The sequence below is a fragment of the Propithecus coquereli genome, unplaced genomic scaffold, assembly GCF_000956105.1.
Source record: "Propithecus coquereli isolate 6110/MARCELLA unplaced genomic scaffold, Pcoq_1.0 Scaffold10, whole genome shotgun sequence".
In the NCBI taxonomy this organism is placed as follows: Eukaryota; Metazoa; Chordata; class Mammalia; order Primates; family Indriidae; genus Propithecus; species Propithecus coquereli.
The window spans coordinates 5,779,063-5,805,612 of record NW_012133858.1 but is presented as its reverse complement, the minus strand read 5'-3'; the positions used below and the strand labels follow the sequence as shown (position 1 = coordinate 5,805,612).

The following is a 26,550-nucleotide window of genomic DNA, read 5'->3' as shown; positions in this document are numbered from 1 at the left end:
CCCCTTTTAAATAGCCTGTGTGGAAAGAGACATAAAAAATGTGACTGTCTTATTTTGGGAGTAGTGGGGTGAAGGAGGGTCAGGAGGATAAATGGGTTATACTTTTAGCAAACTACTCCCCACCCCATATCCCTTCAAGTTATTTTCTGTTTGTTTTTAGAACAATTTTCCTTTTTTCTTTTCTTTTACAATGATTCCAAATGTCTCAAAATTGAGCATATTTAGGCTGACATCAGCATGGCAGAGAAAGGTCTAAGCAGGCAACCAAGGTGTTTTGTCTGTTTTGTTCACTGCCATATCCTGGGTCTAGTATAGTGCCTGGCACATAGTAGGAGCTCAGTAAATGGCTGATGAATTCATAAATGAGATAAAAAGATAGAACATATCAAAATCCAGAGCAAAAGAAATGACAATGAATTTTAATATCCTCTCTTGCTCACTAAGCCAATCTGTCTTCCACATGTAAGTGAGCAACAGCAAGCAGTAAGTGAAACTTCTAAAACTCCATTCTTGCAGGTGAAAGGACACTGCCTAGCAGGAGACAGGACACAGACACAGTAAAAGACAGAGCCTGTTTTTCCCCCCAGTATATCACAAAGTTCAGAGAGGTATATAAGCCCTTGCAGTTGCCACAGGGCAGAGAGCAATGTATACAGGGGCATTCACAGAGCAATCCATAGCCAGTGCCAGCGGGAGCCATGCAGATTGGAGGAGCATCTCTCCTGAAATTCTAGTCAATGCACGCATCTCTCTGCAGTTAGCAACTTCAGAGCCTTAAAAAAAACAAGACAGTACCTGAACATTCTGAACTTGTAAGACTCAACTTCAAGCCCCTACAAATGGGAGAAACTGAAAACTGTCATCCTGATACAAGGAAATGATTGCTTACCACAATCAGGGCCATATCTGAATGGAAGACGGCAGTAGAAGAATGAAAAGACTGATTCGCCGTGGGACAAGGGTCTGGTTGAAAATAGGAGTAGACATCTGCCATGCATCTGACATACAGGTCTGCAACTTCTAGCAGTTTTCTCTCAAAAGGAAGAGCTCTCAAGGCAGCTGGCATCTGCTGCTGACTGCTCCTGGAAGAGGCCCTGAGCCAAAAATTATGTACATACTATTGCTCCTTGTAGGAGGTCACCGTGGAGGATGTTCAACCTCGTTTCTCTTGCCAAAGCCACCTTTCTGGCAACAGGGATCACCTCACCTCACTCCAATGCCACACACCCTTAAATCCACCCATTCCATCATCCGTCTACCACACTGGTCATGGCAGAGAAATCGGCAGCACCATCAGAAATGAAGAAGTGAGACTAAGCTGACAGCGAGGTGAAACCCAAGCAAGAATTTTCAATCCAAGCTCAAGATCACAAAACAGGGTAGTATTTACCCATTGCTCTGCCCAACAAGATTTTTTTCAAGAATTCTATATTACAGCCACAGATGACACACGTCCTGTTTTACATCACAGTGCACACAGGTAAAGGCAGCTCAGCTGAAGCAAAGCCACAACTTCAAAGCCACCTCCAGCCTGTCCCATCTACTTCAGGCTGCTTCAGCTCTAGATGTTCCTGTCTAGCACAATTTTGCTTGGAGTTTCTGAAAGAGTTAATTTTCATACCTACCAGGAGCGCTTACCTTCAGGTACCATACTCCTAATATCACTTCTAGTCACCCAGGCACTCACCTTTTGAAGAGCAGTATTTCCCACGGCCTGTTCTCCCTACCATTAGCTTTGACAAAGTGGAGTCAGTCATTTTGTTCTGTACGAAAATAACTTTTTCTCTTTAACTGATACAAAAGGAAAAAAGGGTAAGTGATATGCCAAGAGGGCTGTGCAGAATACTCCGACAGAATCCCTGCCCTGAAAACTGCCACTTCTCTTTCCACCTGCAGCCTCTGAGCCTTGCTCACCCGCCCCTTCCTCCGTCTGTGCCATCTCCCTTCTTGTACCCCTTCTCCCCGGCAGACTGTGTCAGGCTGGGGGCGTACTCACTCGGGTCTTGCTTGCCTTGGACTGTCGCCAGCTAATCCACTTTAGCATCCTGGCTTGCTCTCAGATTTGCTTTTTCCTTCCATCAAAAGTTTAACAATAAGATAGAATTTCAATCTGAGGTGGGCTGTGGCAGGGCCAAACTGGTTGTGGAAACTCACTCACTCTTCCTAGGCAGCTCCAAGGCAGGGGTCAGCCTTGCCACATCCCAGCGCTCCCTGCCAAGCTCTCAGAGCCCAGTGAGAATCTGCTTGAGAGGCTAGAAGACTCTGTCTGGGGAAGAATAATACTCCCATCAAGGCCATGATGTGAGTCACAAGCACTTGGTATCAAGGAGTCTGTGATAGGCATTAATATTTGCTACATACCAGCCCCAGAGACCTGGGACTGGGCTACAGAACCACTTTGTAATTTACTTTGGGTTGCTGTGATCTGCTGGGGCAGAGTGGGGGATGGTACAGGGGCAGTGAGAGATGAGTAACAATTGTGTTTACTTTCTGCTGCAAGGATCAACAAGCCGAACTATCACGGTTACTGCAAAAGGAGTTTTTAATCCAACTTAACAAGCAGGAGACTGACTTGAGTTTGAGTCTTAGTTCTTCTGCCAGTAAGTGGAGCTCTGTGACTCTGAGCAAGTCACTTGGTTTCTTTTAAAAAGGATGAAGGAAGAGGGCTAAATGATCTTGAAGGTTCCTCTCTTCTCTAAGATTCTATGACTCCAAATTCCAAACTCACACTGAATCAAATCTGGCTCTGGCCAGCCTTGCAGCTATCACATATACATCTCATCCACTGGCAAATCACCTCTTATAGTTTCCCTATTTCTGTAACAAAGACTTGTGCAAACTTCAAACAAAGAAATTTTGTGTGGGCCCAAGTGCTCTGAGCATCATGAGAGCACTTCTGAGGTTTCCTGCGATCTGCCTGTTCAGCGAACTACTCATTGGCTGCTGTGGTTCATGAAACTTATTTGCTTTTTCAGGTGACTGGCAATTTTAATGATGGCTTTCTTGAGGGAGGTTTCTAATTTATGGAATATAAATCAAAATATTAAGGAAAATAATGCTGATATAAAAGATTTTTCCCTGTAAACCTAGGTTGTATTTTTCAGCAAAGTATATTTCATACCCTTTGGTGGTATGCAACAGTTGGAAGCCAATCATTTATTTGAGTGACTTTTCAATTAGAGGAAAACTTGTGACTTTAACTCCTCACATCTTATCAATTTATTCTGAAAAGCCATCACATTCATATTGTGTCGAATGTCACTGAGGAGAGGACAGAGTTGCGCTTCTGGCAGGCAATACAGCAGCCAGAGATGGGGAGCTGCAGGCGTCCCCAGGACCATGGAATCATCTGGGTTTTGTTGCCCACTGCTGCTATCTCTTTCTCCTCCTGCCACCTGCTCACCACAAATAAAAGTAACACAGGAACTACACTAGGAAGAAAAGTTACTTTCAAACCTAGTCCTGGACTTGAATTATTAAGAAAGCTTAAAAAACCCCACAATTTGGGCTTAAAAATCTTAAAGTGGACATGACATTTTTCCTACTTTGGTGTGACCATCTTAATAGGTCAAGGACTCTTGATAAGTCCTTGAAGGCTTCTGTCTGGGATTTACACAGCAATTCTGATCCTGTGTACTGTCAGGCATAGGGTGTAATGAGACTCAAGATTACGTGGCTTATAAAATCCAAGTTTAGATTTCAGATACATCCACTCGAAGCCCTGGTAACAGGAAGGGCAATTATATACTCTTCTCCAGTATTTCTTTAAGGTTTGGAAAGTGTTTTGTCACTAAGTAGGAGGCAGCATAATCTCTCCTTATCAAGAAATATTTCATGGGCCCTTAAGTCCCCTGAGACAAAGAGCAGAGTAATAGAAGTGCTGAGGAATTTCTCCTAGAGATCCCTCACATTTTTTCCCCTTCCTTTAACATAATACATTTCATGGGCTGAATCTCCAGTGAACGGTGCGACTGCCCAGGGACCACAGCTAAATGTAGCATGCTGTCACAATAACATGCTGGAGACCCAATCTTGGGTGGACCATCTTGATGATTTTTAAGAATTTTCAAGTGAAAAAATATTACCTACTGTGAATTGATAAGATTTTTATCAGTCCTGACATTGCCAAGTATCCACATGTCCAGATGTTTGGTTTTCTCTTCAGTGGCAAAACACAATGGTCTGTGGCCCCTTAAAACTCTAGGGAGCAAGCTGCTGCGTATTTTCTTGCACAGGAGTGCTCTGCGGTCACCCGGACAGCAACCCACTGCAGGTCTCCCGTGCTCCAGACACTTTCATACAGGATCTCAGCTAGTCTTTCAAACTCCTGGGAAGCAGCAACCACTGCCTACACTGTACAGATGAGGGGATGGAAGCGTGACATGACTAAATGACCACTCAGGTCATGAGCCAGTACACAGTCAGGGATTGAATTCATACCTGATCTCAAAACCCATCCTCTTTCTTCTACATCACATTTCCTCCCTGCAGTCGGGACTTTTGGCAGCCCATCCAGATCCCCTCTCCTGCCAGTGCACCCACATCCCAGCTTTTGTGCCTGTTGGCTGCTCACAGCTCACAGCTGACACAAAAGGCCAGCCGCCTTGCCGCAGGCAGGGCAAACTCCATGCAATTCCTGCTCCAGAGCCCTGGCAGGGATCAGACTGAGCGGGACTCCAGCAAAAAACAAGTGCATGTTTGCTTTCACTCTTTCTCCCCAGCCTCTGCCTCCCTTCCTTGTTTCTCCCCTTGAGAGCAGATCTTTGATAAATCCTGCGCTCAGCTGAAGACTCTACTTCTAGGCAGCAGGACCCCTTCAGCGCATCACCGTTATCAGCCCACTTTGTATCTCAGATCACATTGGCTTGTTACTGAAGTTCCTCTCCAAATCATACATCAGCCCTGGGATGGTCCAGCAGTGTTCTTCCCCTTATAATTTTTGCAGAAAAGAACACCTGCAATTCAATTTCTCTTCAATTTCCCTGTCTCCAGCCAACCTGGACATGTCTAGGAAGTCATAGTGATTTTTGGATGGAGAGTATCCCTACTAGGATGGGCTTGTAATGTTCAATTAAACATGCATTCATTGAAATGGTACAGATATGTACCAGGACCACGATGGTTCAGGTGACTGCTTTTGTACCATTTGTTGGAAATTATTGAGCAGATACCCATCATGTTAAACAACAACTTCTTTGCTGCCACCTCACTACACATTAGAATTCTCGATTTCTTTGAAGTATGGGTTGCAAAGTCCCATCTGTTAGTAATATACATATAGGCAAAGGACTATTTACAGTGGAACATCCTTTACAGAGTACCATGAACTGATTCCTGGACAGAATAGGGAGGGGCTCAGACCACTATGGAAAAGTAAGCACACCAGTTTACCTTCAGAGAGATAATACATTGGACAGGTGTAAGGTAGAGTCTAATTCTGCAGACCCATTTGAGAGTCGAACAAAAGCAATCCTGGGAAAGCTACTAATGCCATTTGCTGAGGTATCCATATTGGCTGCCAGTATTTAATGCAGAATCAAGAATATTAGACTGTTTTCTCATCAAGGGAGGATTTATAGCTTAAGCAAACAGTCTAGTTCTTCTGCTTCTGAGAAAAGTGGTTGAGTTTCCTTCCCTAGAGATGTTAAAGAAGAGTCAGACAAGGAGGCTGCCAAGTGCCAAACCCTGAGTGAGAAATGAGGAGGGGGAGTTAGGCATTGGTCTTGTGTCCTCAATCTTGTCTTTTTAGCAAGAACTTGAATGAAGCCACAGAAGGTATGTTTATCCAATAATGCTGGGAGATATAGCTAACATACTGGACAAGATCATTTATATTCAATACATACTCAAACATTGAGATGCAACTAAATAAGAGAAAAATCTAATAGATGTAAAGTAGCCCTACACTCAGGTTACTAAGTCACCTGACCAAATAAGGACAGTCTGTATGAATATAGTATTGAGGGAAATAAAAAGAAAGAAACCAAATAAGGGCAATCTATGACAAAAGGCATGGGGATTTTATCAGCCAACACTGAACACACATACTAAACATGGTGTACCATCTCAGGGAGGATAGTGTACACTCAGGACTTTTTACTATTTTTAGAAATACGGTCTCGCTATATTGCCCAGGCTGGAGTGCAGTCGCTATTCACAGGCACGATCACGGTGCATTGCAACCTCAAACTCCTGGCCTCAAGCGATCCTCCTGCCTCAGCTTCCTGAGTAGCTGGGACTATAAGCTCACACTACCACACCTGGCTTACTCAAGAATTTTTAAAGATCCTCACAGTCTGCTAAGTAATTGTGTACCCTTATTCATAGTATCTAAACTTTTGCCTCCCCTCTAGTAAGGGTGGAAATTAACCTTTACTGAATGTCTAACAGTTACCAGGTAAATATATTTTACTTCATTTTCCCCGTGACTCAGTGAGATTGGTATTATTATCTTTGTTTTATGGACAGGGAATGAAGGTGCAGTAACCTACGCAGTGTGGCACAGAGAATAAGTGTCGGAGCTTGGATTTGAACCCAGGTGTGTCCAACTCCTTCTACCACACCACAGCGTACAAAACATGCAGGAAGTGATTGGAGGGGTACCCTGGGGCCCCACACCTTCTCAAGCCCATCTCTCATGGCCCTTTAATGGTTACTCTTTCCTTATCTACTCAGCCCTACAGAGACACTGTTACTGTCATTCCTCTGGATTATAAGAGGAAGGCTGGGGCACTTTCCCAGAAATCCATCGTTAGAGGACCCTGACTTTGTGAGATGTCTCTGCCCCACCTCCCCACAGCCGCCCTTGTTGGCCCTTCTGCCAAATATGAGTCAGTTTACCTGAGTCATTCCACTCTGTTATCTTTCTCTTTTCCAGGGTCTGTTCACCGGGCCACTTGGAAACCAGGGTGCCCTAGCCTTCTAGTACAGGCAGGGGGAATCTAACACTGCTGATAACATCTACAAATCCAAAGACACAATGAATGATTTCACTGATGAGGGAAAGTACAGGTCGCAGAGGACACATGGCTGCCCTGTTAACACTGCTACGTGTTAGAAGAGTAAGAACATTTAAATTACAGTGCATAGTCATAGACCTACCCTCTATTTTATTTTGAAAGAGTGAACAATTCCAAAGAAACTTTCCGGGTTTGGGGAAAAAACAAGGAAACCCCCAACAACCCCCAAACCTCCGCCCAAGGCCCCCAAAGCCAAAAAAAGTAAGTGGGGAACAAAGGTTCTCAACAGGCCAGGTTCTCCAGCTTAATAAAGCTTTGTGCTTGGAGATAAGGACACATCTAAGCTCCTTTAGCATATTTGAAAACATGATGTTTATATGTCTGGTTGCTTTCGGACCTCTGGTTTTAGCTGCCTCCTAATCCTGGACTTCCCTGGGACCAGTCACTATGTCCCCTCTGTCCATTCACTCCACAAGTATCTCCTGAGCATCCATCTCCGCTGCACGTTAGGAGTACAGTAGCGAAACAGACAGACACGGCCCCTGCCCTCCTCAGGACTCAGTGACCTGGCTATAGAGACAGACATGAAACAAAGAATCACACAAATAGGGATTCACACTCAACAAATAGTCCACATCTCTCTACAGTATCTAGCACAGAGCTTGGCACATGGTGGGCACTTTTATGTGCATATGTGGGTGCTATTTTTATTGAATATGCAGAAGGACTGGTCAGCTGAGTTAGTTTTAGCATTGAGAGTTCAATGCTTTGACTTTTAGAGGGAGGAAAACATGACACTAAGTCAGGAGATCTGACTTCTGGTTCCTGCTTTTCTACTAACTACTAGAATTTTCTTGGGTGAGGTACTCAGTCATTCTGAGCCTCAGTTTCCTAACTGGTAGAATAAAATCTAAGTACCAGGGTCCCTCATTAATAATGAAACGGCTGCTGCTGGAGGCGTCTAATCTAGCCTCATGTACCTTGGCAGAAAGATAAGGAATAGCTGTAGCCAAGGTCTTCCTAAGACGAATGGCTCTAGGAGATGGGTCTGTGCCAGAGTCAGGGCTTCTGGGAAGATGGCTTAGCAGCTGGAAGGGATGAACTCCTCGGACCACGACACTAACAGTCTACGTCTGAACATGGGAAACATTGCACTTGACTTACCACCCACTGACTGTTTAAAAAGTAACACTTGCTCAGAGGGTATTCTAGGTTATATTTCTAGACAACAGATCAGAGGAGACAGGAAAGTACAGAAATAGTTTTCTTCATATGTTTTTACAAGTGAAAGAAAACTAATTTTCCATCCACTCTGACGATCAGTCAAAAATGGCTTAAAAACCGGAAGGCAGTTGTCAGAATTACCCTGAATGTCCTTGAACACTAGCCTAAAGCATGATTAGGGGGATTTGGCATCATGATTTTAGCAGGTTTAGGGCATGGTCTCCACATTAAGGTGTCAGTGGCTTTTTTCTCAAATAATAAAAAAATTAGGAAAAATCCTAATGAATGCAGATCATCTTTTAAACATCCTCATAACTTAGAAAGCTAAAATGAAGCAATGACATAGTCTGCTGGCTAGAGGCTGAAGGACCAGGCCAAAATACTAGGTCTGGATAAACTAGGGTCAAATAGTCTTTGGAAATCCATAACTTCATTAATAAAATCACTAATGTGTGCCAAAAGGTCATCTCATACTCTTCGGACCTTGGCGTGAACAGAGGAGAGTGGGCTCAGACATGGCCCTTCCCTCCCCTGCTGCAAATTCCGACGCTGCCTTCCTCTCCCAGCTTGGCGAGTACACAGAGTCTTCGCTGCAGTCTTTTTTCTTTTGCTCCCCACCAGAGCTCCTAACTTTTGCTCACTTGTCCCAAGATGTAAGAGAGCAAGTGACTAGGCTTTCTCACAAGGCTACTACGTCCTCCGCATGCCACTTCCTGGTCCTCCTGTCCCTCAGAACTTAGCCCAAATAATCTGGCCAGAGGAAAGCACTATTTCCACTAGAGTCCCTGTGGATAAGAGGCCCCTACTGAGCAGCATCTCTGTGGCCATTTCCCAAACCGTTGTTCTTGGTCTAACTTTGACATGAACCCCATTCCAATCATTATAAATTTAAGCCAATCACAGCCACTAAGGTCTCAGGAAACTATCCCAACCTCAGCCTCCCTGAAATCCGTCCTCCCAGAAGGCAGAGCAGCCCAAGCAGCCTGGTGGGGCATCTCAGAAAGAAGAAACCTAGACTCTCTCACTACTCGCCTTTGCCCTCAGACAAGACCTCGGTGCTGTGACACGTCACCTCCAGCCCTGTTCTTTCCCCTCCAGGTGGCACAAAGAGACCACTAGCTCCCGAAGTGAAGCTCCATGGTGGGAGACATTCCTCTGGGGGAACCTCTCCGGGGGTGGTGAAGCCAACAAGAAGTCCTGGAGGAAGGAAGCTTGGGACTCTGTCCTACCTTGTCACTGTCCACTGTGTTCTGGGAGGTCCTAGAGGCAATGGAGATGGTGTCTGGCTGGCTGCTGCCATCTCCCTGGCTGTCAATATCCTCCACTCCATCCCTGCAGGAAGAAGAGAAAAAAAACAGGGGTGGGGGTGGGGGGAACCACTGTGGGTTTAGAGCACACAAGGATTTCCAGCTGGGTTGGCACACAGTGCCTCGACACTTTCTCTTAGGGATTTGTCTCAAATTATCCTGCTAAAGGGAGCAGCCCTCTGTGATTTTCAATGATGTCACTTCTTGCACTTAGTAAACATATAATCACTATGTTAATAACCAAATGCAAAATGACCTCTTCCCCGTAACTCCTCTGGCTCACGCTGCAGAGGGGGCAATTCCCCCCGCATCACTGGGAATGGGTTTATAACAGGCAGTAGGAAGATGTATATCCTACTTAGAACCTAGGCTTCTATCCAGCTGACTGGGTCATTCCAATAATCCCAGAGTTCAGGGTATTCAAGTTTCTGTATATTCTGTAACCAGGATGAGGGTTGGTTTATAGCTGGCCTATACGGAAAACAGAACTGACATTTTTTTAAGTTGTGTTTCTTCTGCTCAAGAAAATGGGGGTGGGTAAAATATTTTCTCCAGGGGAGGTTATCTTTGGGAAGTCCCTGACGTTGGACCCTCCATCCAAGGGTATGGAGGAGGAATTTGTTGCCTTTGTTTTGGTGGGTCTTGATGATCTCATGAATATTTGTGATGATTTCTTATCAACACAGAAGGCCAAGGCATTTCTCAAAGACTGGAGAACAGTCACAGCTTCCACAGCAGCATGTGAGCCAGCTGTGCTCCTGAGTGGCTGCTAAGAGAGTCTCCTGAGCACACTCCTGGCATTTTGACCCCTTTCTGGGCCCCTGGACCACACAGCTGTCCTACACACATTATTTCAACTCTCCCGCCTTAGAACTGTGCCCCCATCCTGCACTGAACCCATAGACAGGGCCAAGAGGGACTGGATGTCTGCAAACTGATGAAGCCTGCATGGTCTGTGTCAGGAAGAACTGGGGGAGATGTGGGGCCAGGGTTGGCCCAGTTAGCACAGGAAATGACAGCTCTTCCCATGGACACTTTTATAAAATTTATATCCCTGATGCTGTTTGGGCAGAAGTACTAGCATTAGGGCACAGGGGAGCTCAAAGCCTGAGAATTATACCACGTGGACAAAGTGCCATAAATAATGAATCCACCTCACAGAGTCTAAACAATTATAATCCGGTGCATGTGTGAGTGTGTGTGGACGTGCGTGTGTACGCAGGTACCCATGTGTGTGTATATGTCACAGGTAGTGTCTACTAGTCATAAAAAGTATTTTCTCCCACCCAGAACACTTCTAAGTCAACTGCTGTCTCACCACCGCTTGGGAAATGCCAACTTATTTTAATAACAGAAGCCACACATTTGTAGGAAGGAAAATCTGCTGTAAAAAGAACTTATGTGATGAATTGCAAAACCAAAAATAAAGGACTTTTAGATCATCTGTTGTTTTGGATGATTTGGGCCAGTGCTTCTCACCATTTGTAGACAGTTGAGAACTGGCTGTACTTCCTGCTTCCTGCTATTCTGGCCCATTGTGGCCCTTCTGGTCCATTCCAGATGAAGCCAGTTCTGGGGGATGTGGGGAGCCCACCTGGGGCTGTGGGTGGTTTTTCCCAAGCCAATCCGCTCCTCTGTAAACTCTGTCCCCATATCCTGGGAGCCAAGCTAATGGAATTACAGATTGCCTGGCTATTCTCTGTGGCATCTGCCAAGATTTCTTACCCTCCCATCACAGGATAATAGAAAAGGTGGGGGGCAAAGAAAAGGTCAGGGTATTTCCAAGATATGCCCTTCCCATGTTCTAGAAATGCTCAAACTCTCCTACTCTAGGGAAAGGGGCTATTTCACAGAGTGACCTAGCCAACCCCACCTGAGTACCCTCCCTCACCACGGCCCTGGACCATCTGTCCTTATAATTGTTCCCTTTCCATCTTCTTTCTTAAAGGAGGGGCTCCTGGAGCAGGGTCTGTCTCTAGTGCTAAAACAAGCCTACCCCTTTCCTGGACTCTGGACATGGGCACCTGAAATCAAAATGACCCTCCCCCAGCGCAGCTGTGATTGCCTTCTGGCCCTGAGAAGGTGACCTTATCCTGGCCATGCGGGTCTTGGGGCTTCTGCCTGCCATGGAGGTGTCTCTACCTAAGCCACACCCTTTTTTGGCTACCGCCTCGCTCGGGACTAACGCAACTCCTCCGCAGGCCCTAAAGCGGCTCCCCACCTGCTTGTCCTGGTTGGTGCCTGAGGGAAAGCTAAGTCCTCTGAACTTACTCCATTTATGAATAGGGGAGGAGAGAAGAACCTGTTACCACCAATGACTGTCAACCCCAGAACTTTGTTTTTGCTGTATTTGTTTTCCAAAATTTATGTGAAGTTTTTGTATGTTTTCTTTTGAAGTGCCCTCCAAAAGAGTCACTGTAAGTGTCACATGGAGACTTGAGAAAAAATACTTAAGAAGTCACCCCCTGATTTAGAGGAAACTGGGATTCAGAAGGGTTCAGAGAGGTACAACAAGTCAGTCCTCTTCTGCCTGATAACATTGCTCATCTCAGGTGAGTAAGGCGAGGACTCGGGGTGGGGGCGGTTGCACTAAGAGCTGCAACGACAACACACCAGATCAGCCCACACATCACAGTGCGCAAAGCCCCTTGCTGCGGTGCCAGTCCCGAGGGCTCACCATCGCGGCTCATCGCCTTCCAAAGCTCCCCCAGATGCTCCACTCCAGGGCTTGTCTAAAGTCCCCTTTCTTTGAATTCTCACATTACTAGCATTTATCATCCCTATGGACGGTACTGGCTCTTCTTGTCTAACTATTCCATGTGTGAGACATGACTGTTAGATGGGTCTCGAGGGGAGTCGACTCATCTTACACTTCTTTTATCTTCCCGCGGCCCCTAGCAGAGTGTTTATCAAGTAAGAGTGTTGATCAATGAAGCTCTGCTAAATGTAACTGACAGTAACTGGTGAGATGCTTAAAGAGGAGAAGACTCATGGGCCCCCCAGGGAGTGCCACCTGCAGGGCACACCACCCCTTCAGAGACACAGGTTCACCCACTCCTGCTCCCGGAAGCGGAAGCGTGGGAGGCAGGAAGTGCAGGAGGGAGAGACGCTGGTTACCTCTTACTATTGTTCCTCTGTTTGGCTGGTGTTTTGGGGAGCTGAATTGGCTCCTTTAAAGCTCCTTTCAGGTGAATGATCCTTTCCTGAATCACTTCTCGAATGTTCTTGATCCATTCCTGCTTGGTTTCGATGTTGGAGGCCTGGAGTGCCACAGGGAGAAAGACTGAGACCCCAATTCCCTTCACCCTGCCCAAACAGTTCAGCCCTCCTCTTGGAGGTTTCATCTGTTATTTTCAAGGATTCCAAATGTTTGGTGAGTTCATTTCTCATTTCAGACTTGTGACTCTTCGATCCCATGGACAGGCTTCTCCACCTCCTAGAACAGGGCTCTAACCTCTGACCTCAAGACTCAAATCAGACATGCACAAAAGTGACTGTCGAAGTATTTAGTGACTCATACAGCGCTGACCAATCTGCCCTGGAGCTGGAGCAGTATCTGGAGGCCCGCACAGGGCCAGGGATTCACACTTGAGCTGCTCCATCCTGGGGAGGTCTAGGGGGCTCTGGGAGGGCAGCCAGTGGGCATTTGAAGGCAGCGTTTATTTACCAACCGGTATGGACATATGTCAGGATGTCCAACATATGCCTGGCCACACAGGCTTGTACTGACTGCAAGTCAGTCCGGGTTTTTAGCATGCTAAATCTGTTAGTTGAAGGCATTACTATCACTTCCTGAGTATCCTATTTGTCTCTATGGAAGTTTTTTCTGGTAATTCTGCCTCATGACAGGTAGCAGCCATGCTGGCAGTTCAAAGAGAATAAATGTGAAGCTTTTGTCAGGGTTGAAGCCATCCTTTCCTTGATGATGGGCACGTCCCTGCCAAGCAAACGGCTGGTGGGAGCTCCATGACCGCATGGTCACTGCTCGGCCAGGCTAACATTACTACCAGCACTGACTCCATTCCCAGGCTGCACCCTGGAGAGCTGAAATGACTCCTCAAGGCTGTCCTCTGGCGAAAGGTCCCTGCCCAACACTTCTCTTGATCAGCATGGTCCCCATGCTGATGTAATTTACTGGAGCTTCTAGATTGTATGTTCCCAGAGAACAGGGTCCATGTCATGTACATAGGTATCCCCACAACATTGGGTAGAACACCTTTTACATAGAAGGTGTTTAGGAAAACATGTTGAGTGAATGGAGCAAATCAAGATGCCTTTTGTCAAAGGGTCATGTAGCTCTTGCCCCTTGAAGGGGACATATGGACAGAACACAATCCAAGTGGGCCTTGGGAAGGGGGCCCAGCAGGCCACTGCCTGCTTTCTTACCTCTGTGCTCACACAAGTGCATGGACTTGAGGAGACTGTTTGTCTTTGAGACTCCAGGTGTGCCTTCGTGGTGCAATTTGCTTCTCAACACCCATCTGATGCTGCCATTCCCAAGAGATGCTCAGTGGCTCAGTGGGGTCTCCAGGCCCTAGCTTTTAGGTGTCATATGCCCACATCTCTCTGCCCCCCTTCTGCTACCCCCAGCCCTGGTCTTATGCCCAGCAGAGAGCAGTACTTACTTTCAGCACTGTTTTATTGTCTGAGGATGGGGTGCGCCCAGACCACAAGGCGAATTTGCAGGGGTCGCCCTCCACGTGCTCGGTCACACCCAGCTCTGAGGTCTGTAGACAGGAAATGCCTGTGAGAGGCGGGGAAGGGGAGGGCAGTGGGGAAACTTAGGGCTGGGGTGGGAAGGGAAAGGCGACAAAGAGGAGAGGACCGAGGGAGGGGCTTCTGTCAATCAAACTTAAACAGACTGGATATTTTGTTCAACTACCCAGGATGGAAGGACCTACAGGCACGTGCCTGATTAGCAGGTACCAGGGAGGGAAGGTGAAGAGGGAGGTGCTAAAAGCAAACAGAAAGAAGAACTGTGAACTCTAAAATGCAGAAGTGGGAGGTGAGAGTGGGAGCTTTCCCAATAGGAGACATTGTCATTTGTCCAGGATGGCTGTGGTGTGGAGGCAGGGGAAGAGATGAGATGATGTGTCGACATCCCTTCCTGCCCGAGGGTTCTATGAAAGCAGGCAGTCTTGCCTTACCCCACCTGCCCCACCTACCAGTAGCTTGTTCTTGTAAACATATTTTGTGTGTCCTGAAGAGTCTTTGATCTCCTTGCTAAACACCAAGGAGATCTCAAAGAGGAACAAGTGCCGCTCCCGCCCCTTCCGGATCAGTGACTTGGGATCCCACACTTGAAAGGCATCCTGGAGAATCAATTCCCCCTGCACGTCCAAGTTCTCGTCGAACCCTGAAAAATACCCATTTCCATCCTGTGGGGTTTCTCTACTGCCACAGTCAGGGTCCACTCCCCTCTTGGAGAAAGGCTGTCCTAATTGTTGGCCCTCAGTTCCTGCAGGGTTTTCTCTCTCTGCCGACTCCAGAGACTCCTGAACACTGACACAGACATCTCTATAGAATTCTTGCAACTCGTCTTTTATATACATAACCAATATTTGGTTATGTATATAACCCCCCACCCTACCCCATGGCCAGCCTGCGGTCTCCTGCAAGCACGAGTCCCATGGCTCCTTCTTCCACAGCCCCTTCTGTTCCCCACTCGGAGCCCCAAGTGGGGCTGAGGACAAACACTGCCTGACTGAGTCCACTTCATTTGTTAGTGCCTTATTTCTTGTATTCTATTCCTAGGATTCTTCCCTTGATTGCTCCACACAAGCCTTCTGTAGTTTATATTTATACCACTGTAAGTCTTTCAAAGAGGGTCTCAAACTTTAGTGTGCATAAGAATCACCTGGAGAGCTCGTGCAACCACAGATCATGGCCCACCCCCACCTCCCAGGAGATTCTGATTCAGGAGGTGTGGCGTGGAGACGGTGAATTGGCACTTTTGACAAGCTCCCAGGTGCTGCTGCTGCTGGTCCACAGACCACAGTGGAGTAGCTGAATCCAGAATACAGGTCGGGGACAGGCTGGAGGAGCAGGGTACTTGGGAGGACGACACCCAGGGTGGGGTGGAGGGGAAGGTGCAAACAGAGAAGAACGGGGTGGAGAAATTGCAACAACAGGAATACATTCAGATGGTTCCTGCTCAGTCGAGGAAGATAGCCAGGCTCCTTCGCTCTAAGAATTAAGGCCTCTTGTGCTAAGGAGAGTCCAGGAAGTACTGACACCAGACCAAGTCTCTTAGATGCTGGTGGTGGTAATGGTGGGTGGGATGGAGCCCAGAAGACAAGACACAGCCCACATGCTTACATGTTTGCAACAGACTACACTTATTTCCTTTAGCAACCTTTATGCCAGCCCAGACTGGAATGTTAAGTGTTAACTCATCTAACAAATTCCACCCCAGTATGGCTGCTCTACTGTCTGTTTTGCAGCATTAAGACTTATTGGAACTTTACAAGTTTCTGGTCTCAAGAATATAGCTCTAGCTAACTGAAGTCCTCTCAGGGTTATCTGGCTGGACTTCTCTAACCTGCTAGGAAGGACAAAAGGCTGGTTGCACAAGAATGTGAATGTATTTAATGTCACTGAACACACTAAAAATGTTAAATTGGTAAATTTATGTTACGCATGTTTTGTATATTTTACCAAAATAACAACAAAAAAGGGCGTAGGGCTGAAGATGGTGTCGTGTGTATGTGTGTGTGTGTGTGTGTGTCTAACCAGGATTTCCACTTATTTTGATGACAGAGGCAATGCAAATGCTATGCAGATTAACGAGACTCCTGTAGGTTGGGGGCTTTAGCACACTGATAGAAAGGATGATGGCGTGTCCTGGACAACAGCATGGGCAACAAGGTGTTCATACACCTTCCATGGCTTAGGCCTGGTCCCACCTGGAGGCAAGTTGCTAGCCAGGTTGATCCCTGCAGAGACTCACATGCCAAGGGCCTGCGTACCTACCCACCATTTCTCCTCTCTCCCAGTCTTGCCCCTGGCCTGACTTCATGCCACTTCCCTACCACGACACAAGCTCCCTGGTTGTAGGAACAGAGGAGGCTTCCCCAGGGCTGGGAGGACAGCTACCTTCTAGCATGCTGACATGCATGGCGTCATTGGCTTTCTTTGGGACACTGAGCATCACCTCCAGGCCATCCTTGAGCTCCCCTTTCCCTTCTTCACAGCAAGTTAAAAGTTCCTGGGGAAAAAAGTCCAGACACAATTAGGATCATTTCCCCCAGCTTCCCAACCCTCCCACCACCTAACCCATCAAGGAAATTCTAGACCAGCTTCACTGTCTGTAATGGTTCCCTCTAAGCTGTAAGGAAAGTGGGGTGGGGTCAGGAGTTATCTCCAAAGGATTCAACCACATTTTCTCTCAGACTGAGCTTCCTCAGCACAATCTAGTCCAAACAAACTCAATCCAACCCAACTCCCAAATGACTGGAACTGTGAGTCAGCAACTGGGGTACTCTCTGTCGCTGGACTGCTCTCTTGCAGAAGGGAATGCCCCAGCAAAGCACACAAACAGGGGTGCAGTACTGTGGGATCACGACGAAGAGAACAAAGAGAGGCAGAGAGAGAAGATCAAGGGTGTGCTACAGAACACAGAGCACTCATACCCCTACACGCCTCCTGCTGATGCTACTGTTATTTATGCTGACGTCCACCCTACTGGGAGCAACCTGAGGTTAGAGATGTTATAGGTTTACGGCATTTTGGAGTAATGAAAGACTTTTAGATCATATGGACCAGGAGTTCCCAACCTGGGGCCAATAGGTGGGATTCTAGACCACTTCATTGTCAGAGGAGGAAACTGATTAAGAGGGATGAAGTGATTTCCCCCAGGGTCTGTAACTCCATGAGGCCAGGCAGGGGCTTGAACCCAGGTCTCCCGAATCCACGTCCAGCACTCCATCCACCACTCCAGCCCTGTCTCCCCCATATCCTGTACCACACTGAGACCTCCAGGAGTAGACTCTCTTTCTTTTACTTCCTGGGGAGGCGGGGAGCAGGCACTTTCTCTTTTACTTTCTCATTGGAGACTCAGTCATCACCATCCTCACAAAAGATATATAGTATCTGGTTGATGGAGAAAAGATCACTTCCAACTATCTTGAGACTCACAAGACCATTTGGAATGATTTTTTTTGCCCAAACCAGAAGAATGCTGGCTTTTCACGTTTCCTGTCAGGGCTACTGTATCTTGCTCACTTTGAAACTGGGAAGGAAACAGTTAAGTGACAGATCTGTAATCCATACTGTCTCCCTGAGGGGGAGAGGAGGTAGGCAGCAGTAACAACAGCAGGGGATGGGCAGTTGAGTGGGGGTACACTTCCAAGAAAGAAAGAAGTTCAAGAAATTCACCAGATCAAATTTTATAAACATGTCAATGACAGACCTCCTGACAAATAAACTAATGGAACTTGCTAGCAGGAGAGACTTATCTACGAAGTGCTTTTAAAAGGATATATCTGGTCTGTCTACGATTCTTGTAGTAAACAAACCTGGAATCTGTGGCTCTCTGGAAAGTGTCACATAAGCTGTGCAACTATCTAAGAAAAGAGTGAGTACATTTCATGGCCAAAATGGCTCTTTTCAGCGTGATACAATGAGACATACATCATTTAGAGACCTTGTATACTACTCTGGGCCACAGTACATCCTGATGCTGCAAGAAAGAACTTAGATTTGCTTTGGTGATCCTGGACCTTTTCTATGTCACCTCTGCCTTGGGATTATTTGTAGCTTCAAACTTATTAGTAAAGCTTTATACTTGGTAAGATATCTAATTAGTGAGAGTCATATATAAAAATTTAATCCTTGATGTTATCTTGGATACATTCCCACATGAATAAGGGAGCTCTGAGTGTCCCATGAAGAGGTGAACCACACGTTTGGGAGGTGGAAGTGATCAGTTCTCAGTTCTGTCCTGGCTTCCGGTCAGTATAACGTCATCATTGTTCAGTATTTACTTCTGCCAGCCTGAAGTTCTTTGATTTTCCATCCCTTTCCTAATCTTAACCCTCCCAACCTTGTTCTTATACATCATCAAAGGAACTCCTGAGGCAGAACATAAGAAAGAAAACAAGAAATATGCTTCAGTTTGCAACAGAACACATGAATTAGTTTAATCCCCCAAAGCAATTTAGCAAGTCTACCAATTTACCAGGAGAGTCAATAAATTCTCCTTGGATCCTTGTTATAGTTTACAATAAAGAGAAGACTCCACATTTAATTTAGAGTCCTTCTGTAAAGCTGTAGCAGATTTACATGAAGAATATTGAGCATTGTAATCAACAGAGTTTCTACTTTCATGCAACACCTAAAGTGCTAAACCCCAGAGGATACTGATAGCTAAATATCAATTTATTTGAAATAAAAGTGACTTTAAGAAAATAAATTCCATATTATTTATAGTAAAAGCTCAGCAAACTATTTTTCTAAGCAGGCACTCTGCCACCAGCACATTTAAAAGAGGCCAAAATTATCTTCTCCTTTAAAAAAAAAATTTCATAGCTTCCCCACAATTAAATTCTCACTACTTCATTTTTCTACCTCTCAGTTACCTGCATGGGCATCTCTTCCTAAAGACACCCAACTCCAGAACACAGCCCTATAGAGCCCCCCTCTTCATCTGCCTAAAGCAAAACACATTCTCCCCTCCCCACCCTGACCATGTCACATAATTAACCTCAGGGAGCTTCAGCCTTATGAGATTAAAAGGGAGAGGTGAAAAGCTGTATTTCTCTTAGAACTGCATCTTAATTAAGACACTGGCAGTGTGGATGGCTTAGTCTGTATTGGTTTTTTTTTTCTTTAATTCACAATCCCATCGATTCCTTCAAAGGCTTTGGGATACATAAATTAAAAATCACAAAAATCAATTTTAGAAAGCCCGTTAGCATAAGAAATAATTTAGAAGGGTCAAGCATTACATGCAACAGAGAAGGAGAAAATGATTATACACTGAAATCTGGGCTAACGAGAATCTACTGTGAGCAACCACAAAATTCAATGCTAACTTTCTGATATTCAAAGGCAAAGAAGAGCCTAAGCATCTGTGGTTTACAGGTAGAAAACATGCCAATTTTTTAGGAGAGAGGTCTTCCCACTCCCTCTACCCTGAGCTCTTACGAGAATTTCTATGTCTTTATATAAGAAACTTCAAAAAACAGAGAAGCAAAAGTAGTCTGCTCAAACAGCTGAGATGTCTGCACATTGTCATTTCTCATACCCATCCTCAGTAAAGGCCGAGGGTATGATGCCCAGCTATAATTCTCTAAGCTTTTCTGCGGGTAGGATGACTTGAGTCCTGGAAGAAGCAGCCAGCAGTCTCTTGGAGATGAGGAAGGAGGCTGAAGGGAAATGATGGTGTGTGGCCCTGCCCTGACCCAGAGGACGGAAGAGATGACCAGGGCACAGGCTGCTGCACCCCCACCTCACAGCTGCCCCTACACCTCTCATCACAGAACCACAGGGGCTATGCCAGGGAGGCCCCATGGGCCAGGAATGGGGGGCTCACTCTAGTATGACCAGAATCCTAGATTTGAAATTTGACTGGTTTTCAGATTCAACAAAGCTAGACTATGCAAGATTCTGCCAGCATCTCTAAACATGAGCTGAATTTCATCAGGTTTTTTCTGAAGCTACACTACGTACTTATAACATGTCTTCCCACTATCCCTTTATCCTTTACGTTAGAGGAGCAACCAGCAAAATATTCCAAATGACGGAAAACTCCACCCTTACACTTTAGGAATTAACATAGATGGGAGTTATCTAACTGCCTATATCAATTTCCCAGTCTTTCTGGGGAAATGTCATAGTTTCAGAGTATTTGTTTATTTTTATATAAGAAGGATCAACCAAATTACTTAGTGTTTTACATAATTTGGTTATTTAATGTTTAAAGAAGGCTTGGAAAAAACTTCTTTAAAATTTTGAAAAAAAATCCAAATCTTTTGGTTGGAAGAAGAACCCCTAAGAGATGGGATCCTGCAGATACAAGAGTGCCACGGTATTTTAATGTGCACCCTTGGACTGTTTCCCCTCCAAAACCTCATAGTCTTGACAAACACAGAGATTATGGCAGTGGTAGCTGCCACCCTGGCCTCTACCACCCACGCAAACTGGCACTGCCCTTAAGACCCTGAGCTTTGATTCCATCAAAAGTAGGGGATACAAGGAGGAAACTACTCCAAGAGGGAGGGACAAGAAATCCTCAAAAAGTCAGCCAGAGCCTATGGTGGCAATTGCTAAAAGTTGTTTAGTGGTGGGTAAATGTGAAAACAGTCACAACTTATTGCTGCTCCCATTTCTCCTCTTTCTGCCCCAAAACGAGCATCTGGAATTCCATGGATAGGATAGCAGTGCCAGTGTGGGCTCATCTCTGAAGTTCTGCTCCAGGTAGAAGAAAGGTCTTCAGTGAAGCTTTCCTACCCATACGGGCAAAGCTGGGCCTCCCTTGCCCTGGCAGCAGTGCAGTGGAGGGTGGTACAGAGGGTGAGGAGGGGGTACCTTCAGGAGCAGCTGGTACTTGGTGATCCTCTGGACAGGCTTAATTAGGTAGGAAGAGATGGAGTTGGCCAGACCATGCCGCTGCTGTATCTCCTGCAGGGATGAGAACAAGGTGCAATTAGACATGGAAGGGTGTGTGTATGTGTATGTTCTGGGAGGAGGTAGGCAGCAGTAACAAGAGAGGAGAAAAAAGAAAATGTAGGCAATTATGGGGAAATGTTCTGGGATAGGGAGAAGGGAGTGGAAAGAGAAGCAAGAGAGACCAAGACACATACATCTGTATAGAGAGAATAAAGATGGCGAAGAGGCAGAAGCTTTAGGGAAAGAGGTAGATTTATGAAACAGAAATAGAAATTAAGCACAAATGGGAGAAGATAAAGGTAGAAAAGAGAGTGATAAGGTAAATGACAGCCAGAGGGAAAAGGAGAGGCGAAGAAGTTGGAGTGAAAGAAATAACCTCCCAAATGTGGGAAACAAAAGGTAAGAGCGAAGATGAGAGGGAAGGGGAGGCAGAGGACGAGGCTCTGATTTCTGTTCTGACAACTCGTGATGGATCTTTCTCTGCCCTCAGTCTCCATAAATAGCACAAGGACATCTCTCTCTTACCATCCCTCTTCTTTGAATTTAACACATCCCAACTTAGGGTCATCGCTTTATTTCTTATAAATTTTTCACTGTGATTAATGGCACCTCCCTTATTCTTCAGGTCTCCTGAGCAGGAAACCACAGAGTCATTTTCAGTCATTTGCCCCCTTTTCCCTGCTGGCAAATCCTTCCGGTCCATTTCCATGGACACCACCCTCATCCATCATGCCTCCACCTGCTATTTGCACCTTAGTCTCCCCAGCAAATCCACTCTCTAGCCTACCTCCAAAGTGATCTTCTATTCCCCAATGTCCAGGGGTTATAAAGGTCACAGAAAGGTACATTTTTGTCCCTGCCCTCAAAAAGCTTACAGTCCATCTGAGAATACTCAACACATATAAACTAGAGAACAACTAAGGACAATAGAGGGTACATTATAGCCAATGAGGACTAGAGCGATGACTGCATCTGGACTGGTCACGGTGGCTAGTAGAGCTAAAGCCTCACCTGGGGCCTAGAGGCTGGGTAGGGGTTGGTTAAGTAGAAAGTTGGAGGAATGACACTCTCTGAAGGGAGAAGACCAAACACAAAATATACAGGCTGCAATAATCATTGTGTGTTTAGATGATAATGAGGACATGCCTGAATGGTACAGAAGATACACACCTAGATTCTGTAAGAAGCAAAAAATAGAGTTAGATATGAATGATTAATTAGGTCACTGATGGGGTTGAGTTTGAAAAAAGAATTAAGATTTGATGTTAAGTTTTTCTATGGTAAAGTATTATAGATCTTAAAGAAAAGAAACACATGGTAAAAGTAATGTTTTGAAAAGAGTGATGTACCTAATATAACATAGGGGTGGAAATAGAGGCAGAGAGGCAAGCTAGGGGATTACCGCAAAAGCCCAGGTGTGCAGATGTAAAGTTACCACATGATCCAACATTCCACTCCTACGTATATGCTCAAGAGAAATAAAAATGTACGTCTATGCATGAACAACCCAAATGCCTATGAACTGATGAACGGAAAAACAGAAGGCAGTATACCCAAACAATGGAATATTACTTCGCCATAAAAAGGAATGAAGTGGTGACGCATGAAACAACGTAGATGAAGTCTGAACACATTATGCTAAGTGAAAGAAGTCAGTCACAAAAGACCACATATTATATGATTCCATCTCAATGAAATGTCCAGACAAGGCAAATCTATAGAGATAGAAAGTAGATCAGTGGATGCTTAGGGCTGGGGGTTTGTGGTGTAAAAGTCGAAGGATGCAGGATTGCTTATTGAGGTGATGAAAATGCCCTAAAATTGACTGTAGGGATGGTTGCACATATCTGTGAGCATACTAAACCCACCGAATTGCATACCTTAAATGGATGAACTGTAGCAGAATCACATCTATGTTATTTAAAAAAAAAGTGCAGGTGTGCAATATAGGGGCTTTCCCTAAGCTAGAATTAGTGAGAATAAAGCATTGTGAGAAATACAAGAGATATTTTAAAGTTAGACTAGACAGGACTTGCAATGAAGGAGAGTGAAGGAGAAAGAATAAAAATTATTCCTTTTCCCACCAACTATCCCAGAAAGTAGTAATTTTCTCACTCATTGCCTCTTCCCTAGAGGTATGTAGTTACAACAAGACTTGTTCAATGAGGATAGACAGAACTGCTGGCAGCTTGACACTCTTTGGGCAACTGAACCTTGTGAGCTTACTTGGGGGCTTTGGCAAGAGAGCACAGGCAACAATGCACCTTTGATACTCTTCCCTCTGTCATGACACCAGCTCTGGGAAGGCTGCACGTGGAGCAGCAAGGAAGGGGCTGCCCCAGAGGCTAGATCAGCCAAACCAAGCTTGGACATCGCACCACACTCTTCTACATCGCGGTCAAAAATTCTGTATCATGTGAATGTGTGGGCCTTTCCGGGACTTTAATTTTCTATTTTCTCCTTACAGTAATAGATATTAAGACTCTGCCTTTACTAAGGGTTTATCTCTTTTATAGAATGAGGGCCTAAGGCAGATGGTTCCTAAGAGTAGAACTTAGGGAAAACTTTCTGATGGAATGGAAATAAACTACAAAGGTTATTCTTTCTAGAACGTTTTGGGAACAATTTGGAGAGTTTCCTGTTCCCCCTCTCCACCTCTAGGCCAGACTTGATGAACTCCTACTGGACTGGTTCTCTGGCTTCCATGGGCCTTCCCAACTAATGCGGAGGCTCACGAGGCACTGCTCTGCAAATGGGGGTAGGGTGGGAAATTTGGAGTCTATCTGACTTATCAAAGTCTGGAAATTGGCTAGAAACAGGGATGTGAAGCACGGGGGACAAATGGAAAATGTAGTTTAGTGCCAGGCACTGATATGTGTACAAATATGAATCAGGCATACCATCAGGCCTCAAGGGACTGGCAGGTGGAGGGAGGTGTGTACAACAGAAAGGTACATCGTTACCCTGCCAAAAGGCAAATTGTTACAAATGCTTTAACAGAGATACAAAGTATAATGAATGCACACAGAAAGGGAAAGATTCATGTAGGAAGCAGCATTTGACCTTTAAGGGACAGGAAGAATTTTGAAAAGCACATGTGGTGTGTGTCGTGTGGAAGGGACACAATTCATTCTGGGCAGAGAGAATGGTGTGAGCCAGGATAAGGAAGCAGAAGAATATGAGGCATGCTCACAGCACAGGACATATGTCAGAAAAATGCTAAAAGACCCATTTGGACACTGCTGATGACTAATCAACCGGAAGTAACTTAAGGGGAAAACATTATCAATCAAAAATAATGGTAGTATAAAGCATCCAATATGATATCCAATAAATTTTGATATCAGGTTAGAGAAACACTTTGCTTGGGTTCTTCTGCTTTATCAAATCTAACCCCAGAAATTCCAGTTTGGGACATATATGATCATTTCCATATTAATGTTTCATTAAAAAAAATCATGTACATTTTTTCCTTGTCTGGCTTTCTCCTTCTCAAGTCTATTCAAGTGTCATTTCTTTACTGAGCAACAAGATATTTCAGAAATATTTCTGATATGGCAGTGCCAGGCTAGAAAGATGCTCAGAGAAGGTTTATTTTGCAAACTTGAGTAGAGAAACAATGTTTAAATGTCTTTGTATTCTCCACGGGACCTAGCACGCTATCTTGCATCCACTAGACATCCAGATATTTATGAAAGAAATGAAAATAAGTAGGCGGAAAGACAGACTGGTTGCCTTCAAGAGGCTCTGGATTTCACGTTTGTGTCAGTTCTGGTCTGGTATGACTACTAGAATGGTCACCACCACTGCAGTCTGTCTCTCACTGTACTTTTTTCCTAATTTCATCTTTCCCTCTTGTTCATCCCTTGAATCCTGCAGTGACCCACTTGATTTTGCTTTCTGCTTATTTTATAGCCAATAGGTCACTCTCTTCGGGGACCAGCACTAAATAGGTTTATCGTATCATCAACCAACAGGATTGTGTCCTCCTTCAAAACCAGAGGATCTGACAAGGCATACCAGCCCCCCTCTTTCTTGGCTTCCATTACAGCACAAGTGCTCAGTCCTGGCTGCAAGTCCCAATGCCCAGGCCGCATGCAGGCCAATCGCATCAGGATCTCAGGCACAGGACTCAAGCATCAGTATTTTTCAGACTCCTCAGGTGATTCCAATGTGTAGCAAGATTGAATCACTTGCATTAGAGAAGCGATTCTCAAACTTGAGTGGGCATCAGGGTCACCCAGAGGCTTCCTTAAAACTCAGATTGTTGGGCCCCACACCAGAGATTCTGACCCAATGGATCTGAAGTGGGCTCCAAAAATTTGCGTTTCTAACAAGTTCTCAGGTGATGCTGCTGTGGCTGGTCTGAGGATCATGCTTAGGGAACCACCACGTGTCTGGGAGCTGTGCACGAAGCAGAAGTGAAACGTCTCAATCAACAGCTGCATCACAGTGGGCCTCCTCTAAACACGAGGTTTGCAGCTAGCTAGTTTTGGTGTTGAGGCATGGAGGCAAATTTGCCCTTGACCAAACCACAGTGGCTGAGAGGGGAGTGGGTAAAACAAACGACAAACACTGTTTTTGTCTTTTACCATGCTTTAGCTATGAGATAAAGGTTTGGAGTGGTCAGTAGGGCAAAATGAACAAAGGAAAGCTAAACTCCCATCTTTCCAAAGCAGAGAAGTGTTTCCACCTGCTTATCAATTGCTTAAGAATGGAAAACCACAGCTTACATCAAAGAAGGTGCCTGCGTGCTCCAGGATAAGCTGGTTGGAATCAGGCTTGTTTTTACAGTAGGTGACATACATCTGAAATTTGTCTGCCTAAAAAGAACAAAGACAAAAATAGTTAAGTATCCATTAGTTGCTCCCTTCTGTCCACTGTGCTGAAGGGCCTGGCAAAGGCAGTACAGTTAAAGCTCAGATACCAGTGCCTAGACTTTCTGTAGCAAATGTTCTGTGCTCATTTAGACCCATCGTCCCCTAATGGACATTGGCATGGTTGTCCTCCTATCAGCAGGTAAAGAAAGCTTGCTGAAAGTGAGCTCATTTCAATACTACTCTGTGCTAGGAAGAATTAGAAAAGAAACTCATATATCATAATGTATTCTGAAATTGGATAGAATTTATTTAGAGATTATCCCCTTTTTTGGATTATCTACAATTGTGCTCCCCATCTTGAAACAGGACAGCATTTGCTCTAAATCCAAAACCACAGAATGAAAATAAAGTATGATCTCAGAGGTACATCTGCTTGTACTCTACATGTCCCCACTGGGGAGAACTTGGGGGGCATGTCAAGCAACTATGCCATCATCCCAACTTCCCAGCAGCAATGATGAGGGAAAAAGAAAGCAGACTGATCACTTGGGGCAGAGTCTGCACAATGATTCCTAACCAGATTGTTACTTCAAGCCAAGAAACTGATAGCTGGGTGAAAATTCATTTCTT

At 45.3% G+C, this 26,550-nt stretch overlaps 1 protein-coding gene across 1 annotated transcript in view; it reads right to left on the bottom strand.

Moving 5' to 3' along the window:
* Positions 1-26,550, bottom strand: part of KALRN (kalirin, RhoGEF kinase) — a 583,131-nt gene that overhangs the window by 200,525 nt on the left and 356,056 nt on the right. Inside the window, exons 26-32 of the mRNA XM_012639639.1 lie at positions 25,834-25,923; positions 21,020-21,112; positions 16,586-16,697; positions 14,656-14,846; positions 14,116-14,217; positions 12,608-12,750; positions 9,413-9,515 (exon numbers count right to left, since the gene is read on the bottom strand). Of these exons, the coding sequence (XP_012495093.1) occupies positions 9,413-9,515; positions 12,608-12,750; positions 14,116-14,217; positions 14,656-14,846; positions 16,586-16,697; positions 21,020-21,112; positions 25,834-25,923 (834 nt within the window). The remainder of the gene's footprint in view (positions 1-9,412; positions 9,516-12,607; positions 12,751-14,115; positions 14,218-14,655; positions 14,847-16,585; positions 16,698-21,019; positions 21,113-25,833; positions 25,924-26,550) is intronic.